Source organism: Erpetoichthys calabaricus, chromosome 9 (assembly GCF_900747795.2).
Source record: "Erpetoichthys calabaricus chromosome 9, fErpCal1.3, whole genome shotgun sequence".
Classification (NCBI taxonomy): Eukaryota; Metazoa; Chordata; class Cladistia; order Polypteriformes; family Polypteridae; genus Erpetoichthys; species Erpetoichthys calabaricus.
Genome location: NC_041402.2, coordinates 81457609 through 81473859, shown reverse-complemented (window position 1 = coordinate 81473859; position 16251 = coordinate 81457609). Strand labels below are relative to the sequence as shown.

The 16251-nt window shown below is 40.3% G+C and overlaps 1 protein-coding gene across 2 annotated transcripts in view; it reads right to left on the bottom strand.

Annotated features, from left to right (window-relative positions):
• Positions 1 to 13272, bottom strand: part of vat1l (vesicle amine transport 1-like) — a 229473-nt gene extending 216201 nt beyond the window's left edge. The window contains exon 1 of one of the 2 annotated variants that reach the window (XM_051932018.1): positions 12644 to 13272. In XM_051932018.1, the coding sequence (XP_051787978.1) occupies positions 12644 to 12858 (215 nt within the window). In that variant the 5' untranslated portion in view covers positions 12859 to 13272. The remainder of the gene's footprint in view (positions 1 to 12643) is intronic. The other variant, XM_028809815.2, reaches the window with a different exon arrangement.
• Positions 13273 to 16251: the final 2979 nt, after the last annotated feature.

Sequence of the window (16251 nt, the reverse complement as noted above, 5' to 3'; positions counted from 1 at the left end):
ATACTTGTGAATCAAGATTTTCTCAGTTTACAGTAAAAAAGAAAAAGGTTGTTTCATGAGTAATGATATGACTACAGCAATGCCACAGACTGTCCTTCCACATATGCACAAGATTATGTTTAAATTACAAAGTTAAAACAGTTCAACCACTGAAGGAAATATGTAACAAACATTTACTATATACAGTGCATCTGGAAAGTATTCACAGCGCATCACTTTTTCCACAGTTTGTTATGTTACAGCCTTATTCCAAAATGGATTAAATTCATTTTTTTCCTCAGAATTCTACACACAACACCCCATAATGACAACATGAAAAAAGTTTGCTTGAGATTTTTGCAAATTTATTAAAAATAAAAAAATTGAGAAAGCACATGTACATAAGTATTCACAGCCTTTGCCATGAAGCTCAAAATTGAGCTCAGGTGCATCCTGTTTCCCCTGATCATCCTTGAGATGTTTCTGCAGCTTAATTGGAGTCCACCTGTGGTAAATTCAGTTGATTGGACATGATTTGGAAAGGCACACACCTGTCTATATAAGGTCCCATAGTTGATAGTTCATGTCAGAGCACAAACCAAGCATGAAGTCAAAGGAATTGTCTGTAGACCTCCGAGACAGGATTGTCTCAAGGCACAAATCTGGGGAAGGTTACAGAAACATTTCTGCTGCTTTGAAGGCCCCAATGAGCACAGTGGCCTCCATCATCCATAAATGGAAGAAGTTCGAAACCACCAGGACTCTTCCTAGAGCAGGCCGGCCATCTAAACTGAGCGATCAGGGGAGAAGGGCCTTAGTCAGGGAGGTGACCAAGAACCTGATGGTCACTCTGTCGGAGCTCCAGAGGTCCTCTGTGGAGAGAGGAGAACCTTCCAGAAGGACAACCATCTCTGCAGCAATCCACCAATCAGGCCTGCATGGTAGAGTGGCCAGACGGAAGTCACTCCTTAGTAAAAGGCACATGGCAGCCCGCCTGGTGTTTGCCAAAAGGCACCTGAAGGACTCTCAGACCATGAGAAGGTAAAAATTCTCTGGTCTGATGAGACAAAGATTGATCTTTTTGGTGTGACTGATCAGACGTCACGTTTGGAGGAAACCAGGCACCGCTCATCACCAGGGCAATACCATCCCTACAGTGAAGCATGGTGGTGGCAGCATCATGCTGTGGGGATGTTTTTCAGCAGCAGGGACTGGGAGACTAGTCAGGATAAAGGGAAAGATGACTGCAGCAATGTACAGAGACATCCTGGATGAAAACCTGCTCCACAGCACGCTTGACCTCAGACTGGGGTGACGGTTCATCTTTCAACAGGACAACAACCCTAAGCACACAGCCAAGATATCAAAGGAGTGGCTTCAGGACAACTCTGTGAATGTCCTTGAGTGGCCCAGCCAGAGCCCAGACTTGAATGCGATTGAACATCTCTGGAGAGATCTTAAAATGGCTGTGCACCGACGCTTCCCATCCAACCTGATGGGGCTTGAGAGGTGCTGCAAAGAGGAATGGGTGAAACTGGCCAAGGATACGTGTGCCAAGCTTGTGGCATCATATTCAAAAAGACTTGAGGCTGTAATTGCTGCCAAAGGTGCATCGACAAAGTATTGAGCAAAGGCTGTGAATACTTATGTACATGTGATTTCTCAGTTTTTTATTTTTAATAAATTTGCAAAAACCTCAAGTAATTGTCATTATGGGGTGTTGTGTGTAGAATTCTGAGGAAAAAAATGAATTTAATCAATTTTGGAATAAGGCTGTAACATAACAAAATGTGGAAAAAGTGATGCGCTGTGAATACTTTCCGGATGCACTGTACCTGCGCCTGTGTCTTAACTTAACTAATTCACAGCCTATCAAACCTTGGTTTTTTTATCTTATAGCAAACCATTGCTCAGAAAATTTTCAAAATATTCTATTAATTGGATCTAAATGGGTGAGTGTGTGTTTGTCTTATGCATCTTATCTAACTGTAATATTCATATTATGAAGGCTGCACTCATCAGTTATTTTTAATAATTGATCAAAGTAAATGTGATTTGTTCATATTATCTGTACATTTCACAGATTTGTAATTACATTTATTGAGAAGCTCAAACTGCTTCTAAAATGCACGCAGTTTGATCAACGTAAAATTCAGATCACTAGTAAGTCAGTTGCAAACGGGCATACTGATTGGCTCCCCTGTGTTTTTTACAAATAAAGTTGATAGCCTTGGCCTAAATCACTAGCCTACAGCAACATTCCCTGGCATCAGACTCTATTTGGCATTAAAAAAAGTTACTTACACTCAGCCCCCTGTCATGCTGCCAGCCTGGACTTAGCTGTGCTCTTTCTAAGAGTTATATACACTAGCGTTCAACAGTTTAAACTGACCTAGACATTTTCATGTTTTTGATAGAAATTAATATGTTTTATCAAAGAACTATTAAATTAAGTTAAAAATATAGCCAAGAGAGAGAGAGAGAGAGAGAGATAGATAGATAGATACTTTATTAATCCCAAGGGGAAATTCACATACTCCAGCAGCAGCATATTAATAATACAAATTGCTATTGCTGCTTGAAATTATTCATTTATAATATTACAAGGGGGGCTCCACCCCCTGCTCGCTTCGCTCGCCTACCCCCGGCGTTGGGTATCCTGAAATACATTAGTCGAGCTCATTCGTCTTGGAGCCGTGCCCGCTTTGCTTGCGGCATTTCAGACGCACGTTGTAGGCGCCTGCGTTCATTGATTTTATCCAGCCGGGCTCGTGTTTGTATATCCGTCAGTCGAGCTCGTTCGTTTTGAACCCGTGCCTGCTTTGCTTCCGCAGTTTCAGACGTGTGTTGTAGGCGCCTGCGTTCATTGATCTTATCTAGGTGGGCTCGTGTTTGTATCGTTGAGCTGTATTGTGTTTGAATTCGGTGTAAAGTGTTCATCGGTTTGTACAATCCCAAGCAGCACATTATTCCTAACTTCACTCCGCAGTAGTGCCACTCACAATATGGCGGTGATGCCTGCGCCTTCCGTAGTAGTGCCACTCACAATATGGCGGTGACGCCTGCGCCTTCTGTACTATCATTGTGGACCTGTGGGGTCGCCGTAGCCTCTTCCGTTTGAATCTGGGCTGCAGCGCAGAATCCTCTTTTTTGTATGGCTGTGTCGTTAGTCGTTAGCTATGGGCGCGTTGTTGCTTCATTTCTCATTCACGTCAGTTGAGCTCTTTCGTTTTTGGGCCGTGACTCCTTCGTTCGCGGTGAATACGACTTTGCGTGCGGTTTATAAGACGTGCGCTGTACGCGCCTGCGCAGTATGTCTCATGGTCCCATCGCCGTGTACCTGCGTCCATGCCATCCGGTTTACCATTCTCGGTTAGTAATATGGATTCACAAATGACTGCAAATCACAATTTTAAGCAGCCATTACTTCAGTGCCATAATGATAAAACACTCATAGTTCATCCTTAATTAATTATGTTTAAATGCATAACTGATTATTAGACCTTTGTAGTCATGTAAGCACAGCTAAAACCTGCTATTCTGTTCAAAAAGGAATTCATATTGTCTTTCCCTGGGTGAAAAAGTATTGGCATTCAAAAAGTTTAATTCTGAGTTGAAAATGGTCAAAATGAAATAGCTTTCTCAAAAAACATATCAGTCTATTGTTGATTTAGATTACATTCGATAAACATTATTAATCTCAAAAGGAAATTTAGATGCATATAGCAGCAGAAACATAAAAAACAAGGATACAGACTTATAAGACAAATAATACAATCGTTCAATCAAGCAATAAATCAATTAATAAAAAAACAATTAGGTAATGTATACTGTGTAAAGGGTGTCATGGTGGCGTACTGGTAGTGCTGCTGCCTTGCAGTAAGGAGACCTGGGTTTGCTTCCCGGGTCCTCCCAACGTGGAGTTTGCATGTTCTCTCCATGTCTGCGTGGGTTTCCTCTGGGTGCTCCGGTTTCCTCCCACAGTCCAAAGACATGCCGGTCAGGTGGATTGGCGATCCTAATTGTCCCTAGTGTGTGCTTGGTGTGTGTGTATGTGTGTGTGTGTACCCTTCAGTGGGCTGGCGCCCTGCCCGGGGTTTGTTTCCTGCCTTGCGCCCTGTGTTGGGTGGGATTGGCTCCAGCAGACCCCCGTGACCCTGTAGTTAGGATATAGTAGGTTGGATAATGGATGGATACTGTCTAAAAATTGCAAAATGAGCTTAAAATTATAAAATGAACCTAAATAGCATCAGCATTTAGTATAGGGTGTCGTAAGGAAGCATCGATTTGCCTGACAGACGTGGCCAGAAAAGACCCCAGAGGTGCTTCTTAGCACACAGTGAAGGAAGGAGCCTGTGGCTAAAAGTGCTCTAAGAGAGGGCCTCCTGCAGAGGATGGGGGGGATATTTAATGATGGCATCCAATTCTGACACCTGCCTTTTTTCCAAAATAGCTTCCAGTGCGTCAAGTGTTAGCCTTGTGATGGAGCAGAGTTTCCTAATAGTTTGCTCAGGCATTGTCATACTTGTTGATCTCGTTCTTCTAACAGATGGTGACTGGTCTCAGAGGCTCTTTGGCATATAGAAAGTCCACCAACAGCTCTTTTGTCTTGCTGATGTTGAGTTGCAGGTGGTTCTCCCTGCACCACAAGACAAAGTCCTCCACAACCTTCCTGTATTCCAATTTGTCTCCATTATTAATGCAGTATATAATGGAGATATCATCTGAAAATATCTGTGGGAGGCAAGTGTTGGTATTGTACTGGAAGTCTATTGTGTAGAGGGTAAACATAAGGGAGACACCCTGAGGAGCTTCTGTATTACACACCACCATTACTGACAAACAGATCCTAAGCCTCACAAACAGCTGTCTATTATTCAGCCTGTCCATGATCCAAACAACTGAGAGGGCATCAAAATGCAAAGCCTTCAGATTTTTCCCCAGTCCAGGAGGCAGAATAGAGTTAAAGCCACTGGAAAAATCAAAGAATATTATCCTGACTGTGTTGCCGGCTTTGTCCAGGTGAAGGCTCTGTGGAGCATGTACATCTGAGCGTCCTCCACACCAATCCGTGACTGACAGGCAAACTGTAGAGGAACCAGATAATTTGAAAATGGGGTCACAGCTGTTTTAGCAGCAGCCTCTCAAAGGCCTTCATGATGCATGAAATAAGATCAACTAGTCTGAAGTCCTTGGGATCAATGGAATGTCCTTTCTTTGGCACTGGGATTACACAGGATGTTTTCCACAGCTGGAGAACCTACTGCAAACCCAGGTGAAGGGAGAACAGATGCTGAAGCAACCCACAGATCTGGAGCTGATTACATCCAGCCCTACAACCTTGTTCACGCAGGGTTTTTCCAGATCTCTCCTCACTTGATCAGCATAGACAGATAGTCCAACAAGTGAAAGGGAGCTAGAAATGTCACTGTCAGATGTGATGTCATTGTAAGGGAAGGTCGTGAAGGATGCAGATGAAGAACTGGTTCAGTTCATTAGCTCTCATCCTGTTTTCTTCCTCTGCATGTTTAGTAGACAGTGACAGCCCTAATCCTGTTCCACACTTACTTCACGTTGTGCTGCTGTAACTTGTGCTCAAGTTTGTCTCGGCAGTAGGTTTTCCCCTTGTTTTGAGAAATGTTGGCCTTACAGCCAGAATTTTAAAAAAGCCATTGCTGAATCTGGGAAATAAAACTTGTACTAATAAAAAGTGTACTAATGTTAAACTCTCTTAGCTCATATTTAACTAATAATGTTTAAATCTTAATTGGCTATTAGAGAAACCTTTGTAATTTTCTTAACACAGCTGAAACCTGTTTTTCTGTTCAATTAAGCAAGAAACTTGTGTTTTTTTGAGTTGTAAGATATAGGCATTCCTAAAGTTCAATTCTGAGTTTCAAAATGGCCACAACAAAATAACTTTTCTCAAGGAACGCTGATCGGTTTATTGTTGTTTTATGAAATTAAGGTTATTAAATGCAACAAATTGCAAAGAAACAGAAGATCCCATAGAAATGTGTCCACTACTGTTTCAATAGAAGAGATCAAACTGGATCAAATGAGGACTGAAAAAGAATCTGAGGGCACATAAGCATAGCTGCATAGGAAAATAAGCACATCAGCTTCAGAAACCGACAGCTAACAGTTCCTCAGCTTGCTGATTTGATTCCTTAATACATCCCAAATACCAGTGACATGTGTAAGAGTGAAAAGATATTGCTTGTAATACTCTTTTCTAATCATCCACCATCCAATGCCTGTGTTCTTTTGCCCATTTTAACCTTTTCTTTTTATTTTCCAGATTCAGAAATTGCTTTTTTCCTTGAAACTCTGCCTCTAAGGCCAGCATTTCTCAAAACTACAATAGACTGATGTGTTTCTTGAGAAAGCAATTTCAGAATTAAACTTTAGGAATGTCAGTACATTTCAACTCAAGGAAAGACAAATTACATTTCTTTTTAAACACAATGATAGGTTTTAGCTCCACTAACATGATTACAAAAGTTTTTCTAATACAGTGATCCCTCGCTATATCGCGCTTCGCCTTTCGCGGCTTCACTCCATCGCGGATTTTATATGTAAGCATATTTAAATATATATCGCGGATTTTTCGCTGCTTCGCGGGTTTCTGCGGACAATAGGTCTTTTAATTTCTGGTACATGCTTCCTCAGTTGGTTTGCCCAGTTGATTTCATACAAGGGACGCTATTGGCAGATGGCTGAGAAGCTACCCAACTTACTTTCTCTCTCTCTCTCTCGCGCTGACGTAGGGGGGTGTGAGCAGGGGGGCTGTGTGCAGCTGCTTCCTGAAGGACATGTTGCACGGAGCTTCGCATACTTAAAAGCTCAAAGGGCACGTATTGATTTTTTTTATCTGTCTCTAGCTATCTCTCTCTATCTCTCTCTCTCTCTCTCTTCCTGCTCCTGACAGAGGGGGTGTGAGCTGCCGCCTTCAACAGCTTTGTACCGGCGGTGCTTCGCATACTTAAAAGCCAAAAAGCCGTATTGATTTTTTTTTTTGACTGCTTGCTTTGCACTCCTTTGAAAAGGAAGATATGTTTGCATTCTTTTAATTGTGAGACAGAACTGTCATCTCTGTCTTGTCATGGAGCACAGTTTAAACTTTTGAAAAAGAGACAAATGTTTGTTTGCAGTGTTTGAATAACGTTCCTGTCTCTCTACAACCTCCTGTGTTTCTGCGCAAATCTGTGACCCAAGCATGACATTCTAAAAATAACCATATAAACATGTGGTTTCTACTTCGCGGATTTTCCTATTTCGCGGGTGGCTCTGGAACGCAACCCCCGCGATGGAGGAGGGATTACTGTAATCAATTAGCATGTGAGCATAATTAATTAAGGATCAGCTAAGAGAGTTCACCATTATGGCATTAGAGTAATGGCTGCTTAAAATGGGGCTTTGCAGTCACATGTGAATATACATTTTTAAGTCATTTCAAGAAGCAATAGTTATTTGCAACTTAGGTATTGTCCTGGCTATATTTTTTAAACTAGTTTAATGCTAGCTTGATAGAAATATCAATTACTATCAAAACATGAAAATCTCTGCATGAGTCCAAACATTTCAATGTTAGTATAGATTTTGTCTGATTTGTTACTCTGTATGTTTTCATCATTAAATTAATAAAATTAAGGATTCTTTTACATGTGTTATCTACCAAAAGTGTGTATTCATTCAAAGATGTTTTGTGATGTTATATGGTGTTTCAAGTACTATATACTGTATTGCCTGAAGAAATATGGAGGCTTCATCTGTATATTTAAAATGAAAATAAAATTCTCATTACATTCAGTATATTGCATTATTTTTTTAGGAAAAAACACACAAGTAGATGTATTATTTGTCAAATTTTTCACAAACATCACATTAACATCAAAGAATGTATGCATGTGATTAAGCTCCTTTGGTATGCATCACGTTCTCATTCATGCATGACATACTTTTATTCTTACACCAAAACACTTTAAAATAAATTCATCTTATAAAGGGGCCTTTTACTTACAAAGAAAGTCATAATTTTAAACGTATTTGCCTTGTGGCAGATGTTAAATGTTCACTGCTGGAGTGAAAGTTTTTGTCACTATTGTTGACAAAAACTCTTTCCACAAAATTATAAAGCTTTACAATCAGTTTTCAGTTGTTAATTTTATAATATATATATATATATATATATATATATATATATATATATATATATATATATATATATATATTAGGCACCTGATATATATATTACATACATAAATAATATATGTATACATATAGTGAGATTTTTGAGCTCTTTAAAGACACTCCCCAAAGGTGCTGCATGCCGAAACGCAATTGACACATCTGTCGAGGGTTGCTTATCCATCCCCAAGGCAACTGCAGGCTCGCAGCACCACTGAGACAACTGCAAGTTCACAGCTTCCCCTCGTAACACGTCTGTCGCCCGATGGGTGGTGTGGGGAACATTATAACCTGGCCAAATACCTGGCCCCGTCCCTGCTCGTTTGCTGTGTCCGTGTGTATTGGTAGTTCCCGTTACAATAAATACCCTGACTGTTCCGGTTTTGATTGGAATAAAGTTGGTTGCCTTTGGACTCAGTGTCTTCTCTCGGGTGCAAGAGAGTGACTCATGTGGCACAATATACATAAATTAAAGCAGCTCATTTAAATAAGTAGGTATAAAAGTCGGTTTGAAGTCAAAATGTTTTTTAACTATTGAATTTACAACCAAAAGAAACAAAAATACATTGTGAGGCTTATTTAAACTAACATTAAGTCAGGTTTTCTGCAGCTATTCAAATTAATATTGTGCCGTTATATTCTGTAAACAATCTTAAAATGGGGCTTTGCAGTCACATGTGAATATACATTTTTAAGTTATTTCAAGAAGTAATAGTTATTTGCAACTTAGGTATTGTCCTGGCTATATTTTTTAAACTAGTTTAATGGTAGCTTGATGAAACTATCAATTACTATCAAAACATGAAAATCTCTGCATGAGTCCAAACATTTGAATGTTAGTATAGATTTTGTCCGATTTGTTACTCTGTATGTTTTCATCATTAAATTAATAAAATTAAGGATTCTTTTACGTGTTATCTACCAAAAGTGTGTATTCATTCAAAGATGTTTTGTGATGTTATATGGTGTTTCAAGTACTATATACTGTATTGCCTGAAGAAATATGGAGGCAAAGAGGATAAGGTAGGAAGGATTCACTAGGCAGGGTGCCAGTCTATCACAGGGTGAACACACTCGCACATCTGATCCAATTCAGCATCGCCAATCCTCTTAACCTGCATGTGAGGAAACCCACAAAGAACACAAGGAAACTATGCAAACTCCATGCAGAGAGATTTCAAGACACATACCCTGGTCTCAATGCTACTAGGCAGAAACACAATCACTGTGCCACCGTGCCATCCAAGGTCAAACTATAAAGGTTAAACCAACTAAAATAAGGTGGAGACCATTTAAGGTAAAAGTTATGAGTATACTGAACAGATCTGATCACAAAACACTGGATGACAAAGAGATTAGCAGAAGTAAATGTATGATAAGTGGTCAGTGGCGCGGTGCAGATTTTAAATAAATAATCATGCCCTGTAAAGTGTGAGAGTGCACTTCACTCCGGGAATGGTTGGGGTGCCTGGTTGATCATGTATGTACATGCAAATGTCAGTCAGGTGCCTCGCTCTTGCCATGGAGGGAGTGGCACATCACACTTGCACCCAATTAGGCAGGCCAAATATAAGAGGAGTCTGTGTGTCAGTGGTGGGGTTCAGATGGAGAAAAAAGAAAGAAAGGAATGGAGATGGAGGTTAAAGAGGAGGGAGATTGAACATGGCAGGATAAGGAGAAGCCATTGCATAGGAGAGGAGGCAGACAGCCTGGAGGAGAGCCCCTTAGGGAAGCATGAGGCTGATGCCCGGGGTTGCACAGAATCATTCCCACTGAGCATCTCCTGGGAGTGTGAAGTGACAGGATGTTCGCTCCTGTGTAAGGCCGAGAATTGGCAGCGGGAACTGAAGGAACAAAGGATGGCGTAGTGCGGCACACTGCTGGACAGTCATGGACAGCAGGGACCCAAAGTCTGTAAAAGAAGGTTGGCTGTGACTGTTAGTTGGACGTCTCCTCTGGTGTAAGTTCCCATGAAGGGAAAGCAGAGGAGATGTAGATTTTAGAAGAATGCACCAAGGCTTATAAGTTTTAAAGGACTGTATCCTGTTATGAATGTTAGCTTCGTTTTATTCGGATTATTTATTACTTTGGTTTTAACCTCCACTTGCACAAGGATAATAAGAAGATTCGCTTGAAGCACTGCACTATTTATTTTTATAAAATCAGTGAGCACCTTTTTCACCTACCCCTTGCTACACGTATGTGCCCTCATTTGCCCGGCTCATCTCGGTTATGACTATCAGTGGTGGCGGGTTAAAGAGTCTCCCAAAAGGAACAGGAAGCGTGGACCCAACCCGCACCATCACAGACTGCCAGGCTTGAAGTCTGGACGAACATGGGGCACAAACTGAAGAATGAAACCCTAGAAAAGAAACTTCTTGAAACTACCTTCTGACAATAATAGAGAAATGCTTCATAACCATTAAGTAAGCTGGCCACCAAAAACTTTATGTCCAACCCATGATGTTATACACAGGCACATATGCGGGGCACAACCCTAAAGATGCATGGGGCCATAGCAACTAATAATCCAAAACAGTGGAACAATAATCAACATCATCAAGCTATTGTAAAATACATAAAAGTACATAATCATAACAAATATAATAAGATGATCAAAATATTATAATCTTTATTTAAACTGTGACAAAAACATGAAAACTCCATAAAGAATGTACCTATCAATTGAATCACATCTAGCAAAGATGCATTGTAAAGGAGCCATTATACCTGCTAACTACAACACCATCCCAAAAAACAACCAACACTACAAGATTAAAATTGAATTTTTCACTTCTTAAATGTTCAAACCACCCCTCCAGCCATCTTATAAACTCATAAAATAAACATTTTTTCCTTTGTACCTTAACTGTGAAGTGGTAAGGCATCCTCACAACATTAATAAACTGAATGATCTTATCAAGGACATATTGTAAATTATACTTTTGAAATTTGTATGCTGTGGTAGGAAGTTGGTCAATATATAGTGTATATTTTACTACTAAAGCATAATTTGTAAATATGTAAACAGATGTATTTGTAATTTGTATAATAACCTTTAAAAAATCATCAAGTTATGTTTTAAACTCAATTCAATTTTTTACTTTAAAAATTGACTACATACTACTAAGAAGCTGTTCAAAAAACGGCTTCTATACAAAAAAAATGAGGTCATTTAAAAAGGCATCCTGTAATTGATATCTGATTATTGGAAAATGCTATTTGAAGAGATCTTTTTATGGTAAGAGGGTTAAAATATTTATTGTAACAAATCTCTGTATAGAATATTTTCTTTCAGGAAACCTTGCAGATTTTGCCATGTCATAAACAAGAAATCAATAAACGAAGGAGCTGTTTGCACTTTAATATCCATTCATAAATGAAACATTGACAAGTTGTATAAAAAACACAGGGGTCTCTAATATTACAGGTGCCACTATGTGACAGGCATGTTCGCAAGCAGCTTCCTCTCCGTGAGCCAATAGTACTTTCCAGAGAAAAGTGATTCAGCAAGTAAATGATGACTCACACACACTCGCCAGACCTCCAGACAGGGTATAGTCTGCATCATTCATGAGCTTTCATTTCACTTTGATATGCTCATGTCAGTCAAAGAATCGATTTGCAAATAAAACTATGTATTGAGAGTGTTATTGAGACTGATTGATAGAGAGACAGAGAGAGAGATGCTGTAACCACGTATAATGTATAAATCCAGTGATGTCCTGAGCCCAGTTTTTAACATACAGGGTCTAAAAGGCAAAGCATATATGAGTGATCATCTAAAGATGCATACATATTTGGTTAATTTATAACTTTTTACTACTAGTGTTTGTATCAGATTTCGTACGAGCAAAATTTAAACAAATACATACTGTAAATGAAATAAAGTCCTTTGTCATAAAAGTGTGCATATTACTACTCGGAATCGTCTTACACCTAATAAACCGTTAACGTTGCGAAGACGTCGTCCGTACTTTACACATGTATAGTTACTCAGATCCGTTTCGTGGGTTACGGAATAACCCTAAAGGAACGGGTGAAAATTTCTGATGATTCCCGGCTTAAAATTTTCAGCGAAATGAGCTCCTTGAGGAATTCTTTTCGCTTTCTGTGCAATCCTTCTTATGCCTTGATTTCAACCCAGTTCTGTGTTGCCCTGCTAAACTGATAGTTTTACTGTTATAAAAGGAATATCTAAATGTTTCACGTTAGCAACCTTCTGTCACTTTTTAGCATCGATTTCAAATAAAACAATGAATGATTCGTGCATCTTAGCGACTTTTCCACCTGCCATAGAATGTAACTATTTGCCATGCTTGCAGGCCGGTTTGCTTACTATTCAGTCTGTGTGACCCCCAGTAAAGTTTCGCTGTTCCTGGGTAACTAACTTGAATTTAAAGTCAGCTTCTATGTAAACTGTCTGTCTCGTTTACTGCGTTATGCTTAAAATGATGAAAGCGGCAGACATTACCAGGCTTTGACGCGGACTTTAACCTCCCCTTCCTGAGGTTCGGGCATCGCTTTCTTGGTCACCCTGAGCTTGTTGAGCCCTCCGAAGCCCGACAGCACTACAGCTCGCATCTCCTTGGCATTCCCGCTGCTCAGGACTGTCTCCGGCTCCTTGCCCGCATCTTTTTCTATCATGTGTTCCGTCTCCTCCGTTTTCTCTGCGCCTTCCTTTGCCATGGCTGCTGGCTTCACTTCGGCGCTGGCAAACCTGTGAGTAGTGAGTGGAGTTCTGTTTGGATTTTTTTTCTCACCCGTCTTTCCTTTAAGCCTCAGTGCGTTCAGCACAGCAACTCCTTCCACAGGCACATTCAGCGAACTCAATGGCTGAACGAACCCGACGCAGTTTTCTAGACCTCAGACTACAACCGGTAGCATTAGACTACCGTAAAACAGTCAGCCGACGTGCAGGTTGACTATAACCGCTGGAGTAGCCGCTCGAGAGCAAAGGCAACACCCATCTGCATCAGTCCATCCCCGAAAAGCCAGCACCTCGGACTGCTGCGGCCGCTGCGGCTAAAACGTTTGTGTAGCTAGCCGATTCATTAAACAGCACGTCAGACAAAAGCATCCTCCGAGTGAACGAGGCAATGGAAGCAGAGCTACACGAGGGAAGCACACAGGTGGTTTGAAGCTGCTTGTTAAAAATAAATAAATAAAATTTAAAAATCTCCTTAATAGGAAATTAATAAATAGGCAGGACTTCGGAAATTAGTGTGGGAAATGTGTCCAATTCGTTCACCCCATGTAACTTTTTATCTTTTATCCATTAACGGACTCTTTTTTTTCACATCTTGTTCTACTTGTTAAAAAATGAAATACGTAGCCAATGCTAAAATCAGTTTAGAACAGGCAAATTACTGATCAGATCTTCTCAGGCATTGATACGAAACAAGTTCATTCCTCAGAGGAAAACGTCTGATTTATTGTCAAATAAATCAGTCAACGTAATGTATACTGGAGTAGATTGGCATCAAGTATTAAAAGAAAGCCTGGCTGAGTCAGCCTAAGCGGGCCAAGCAGGAAAGGTCCTGTTAAATGAATTAAATATAGGGTTGCAAATGCAAACTGTAAGAAAGCAAAAGATGCTTTTCTATCTTATTTCGAACCTTATTATTAAATCTACACTTTATATAGTGTTTTCATAGCAGGCACCAGCACATGATGTTTTACATAATAAACAGCATAATACACATGAACAGGATTAGAAATTATTTACAGCATTACAAGATTCTTTGAATACAGGATCTAATTATTGAGAAATTGGGACTCACAGAATCAAACACCCTAGCAGTAATTGAAAATATAAAACCAACCAATATGTGTAAGGCAGCTTGTAGTACAAATTTGTGGACAGCTCGGTAGAGCCCACATACATTACAGATTTCCTGAAATTAATTAGATGTTTGTGAAAATATATTAGGCTGACATGGTAGCACTGCTGCCTACAGCTACAGGGTCGCTTTGGGTCTCTGAGGAGTATGTACATTTTCCCTGTGTCTACATGAGTTTTCCTCCCACACAAATGGATCTCATGTTAATTGCTGAATTTAAAAACACATGTATGAGTGCTGGTGTGTGCATGAACGGGCCTGGCCCATGTAAGGTTGGGTTCCTGCCTTGAACCCAAATGTGCCAGGATATACTCAGAGGCCTTGTATCTTTGAATTCATAATTTATGGAGGCCAAACCTATTAAGGTAGCATAGTTCTACAACTACTGCCGCACTCCTCAAGGCATCTGGGTTTAAAAAATTAAGTAGATTAATAAGTATTTGAATATATCTGAAAATACAATGACTACAATAATTAAAATGCATTTTATATATTTAAAAGTTCTTTTGAAAATTTCTATATGTTAACGTGTCTTAGACCAATACATAAGATTACTTTGTAGAACATTTCAATGATTTTCATAGAATATTTGAAATATACAGTAAAATGAACATCTATAGCCTGTATGTCTGGTCACTATTCAGGGAGTGGATGCAAATGTAGCGCACTCCTACAAGTACTTGGGGCTCCATATAAGTGAGACGCTGGACTGGTCTCAGAACACAGAGGAACTAGATCAGAAAGGGCAGAGTAGGCTTTTTTTCTTAAGAGACAGTGCTCTAAAGTGGTAGTGACATCCTTGACATCATCTACAACTCTTTCCTACACTGTGGTGTGCTGGGTTGGTAACATCACTTCAAGAAGGTCCACCAAATCAACCAGCTAATTAAAAGGGAAAGCTCAGATACAGGACACACTTTGGACCCCAGTGTCGATTCTGGGCATCGGCTGTCCTGGCAAGGGTCTAGGGCGCCCCCTAGTGGTCAGGGCAGATTACTACAGCCCATCAGTAGAAATTCCCATCTTTATTTTGTTTAGAAAAATTTGTGTGGATCGGACTGGAACAAAAAAAATGTTTACGTTGTGTACCCAGCTATGCCTGTACTGCCTGCACCATGCACAGCAAGCACAATCTGTGTGCTGTCTCATACACTAGTGCAGGCAGCATGCTCGGCATCTTGTGCAACATGCCAGCCAGCCTCCTCGCTAAATCAATTTAATTCAATTCTTTATTGTCATGTGTACAAGTAGCATGTACAATGAAATACTTGCTTGCATGTGCCCCCGCAGACAGTGAACATAGCCAAAAAAAACATTTATATATATACTAGACATTAAGCCCGTTACAATAACGGGCGCTAGAACAGTAGTGCATAAACATTAGTAGGAACAGTCTATATTAAATGGCAAGGGACTTTGACCTCATTCTTTTTGTTGGTCGTATTTTTCTTTGTCTTTCAGCCTTTCTTTTGTTGATGTTTACTTGCTGAGCTCACCGTTCTTCATGGGCTGCTGCTGTGTATTGTGTGTCTTTAATTTTCTGTGACAGTAATACTGTCTTGTACGTCCGCTGGCTTGTACGTCCGTAATATACCTTTAATTTTCTCTGGCAGTAATACAGGCGTGTGCTTCGGTAATATGCCTTTAACTTTCTCTGACAGTAATGTCGCACATCGCACCATGCTCCGCGCATGCGCACTTCACCAGAAGACACACACACACGGACACCTGGACGCACACAGGGATTTTATTAAAGAGGATATATATATATATATATATATATATATATAAAATGTGTGCCTTGCGGCGTGCGTAACAGTAAGGAAGAGCCGCTTCAACTTCTGCAGTTAGCCGCTGCCAGAAGGACACACAGCTGAGTCCCAGTCCCCTCCTCCTCCTCTTCAAGCGTGGTGCCACTGGGTGAGTAACAGCTGTTCTGGGTGCAGTCCAGACTCAAAGTCAAAGTGAACTTTATTGTCATCTCAACCATATACAAGTATACCAGATAGACAAAATTGCAAAGCTCAGGGTCCACAGTGTAACAACATGAAGTGCAAATAATAAATTAAAAATTGAATTAAAATTTAAATTTAAAATTAAAACACAAACAAGCCAAGGGACTGGGTCCATCCAGGCAGCTTCCTTCTGTCATCGCCACTGCCCACTTGGCTTCTTCCTTAGGTGAGAGAGTGAGCCTGAGGAGAGGAGGTCTTGAAGGCAGGAGCACTGGCACTGCAGC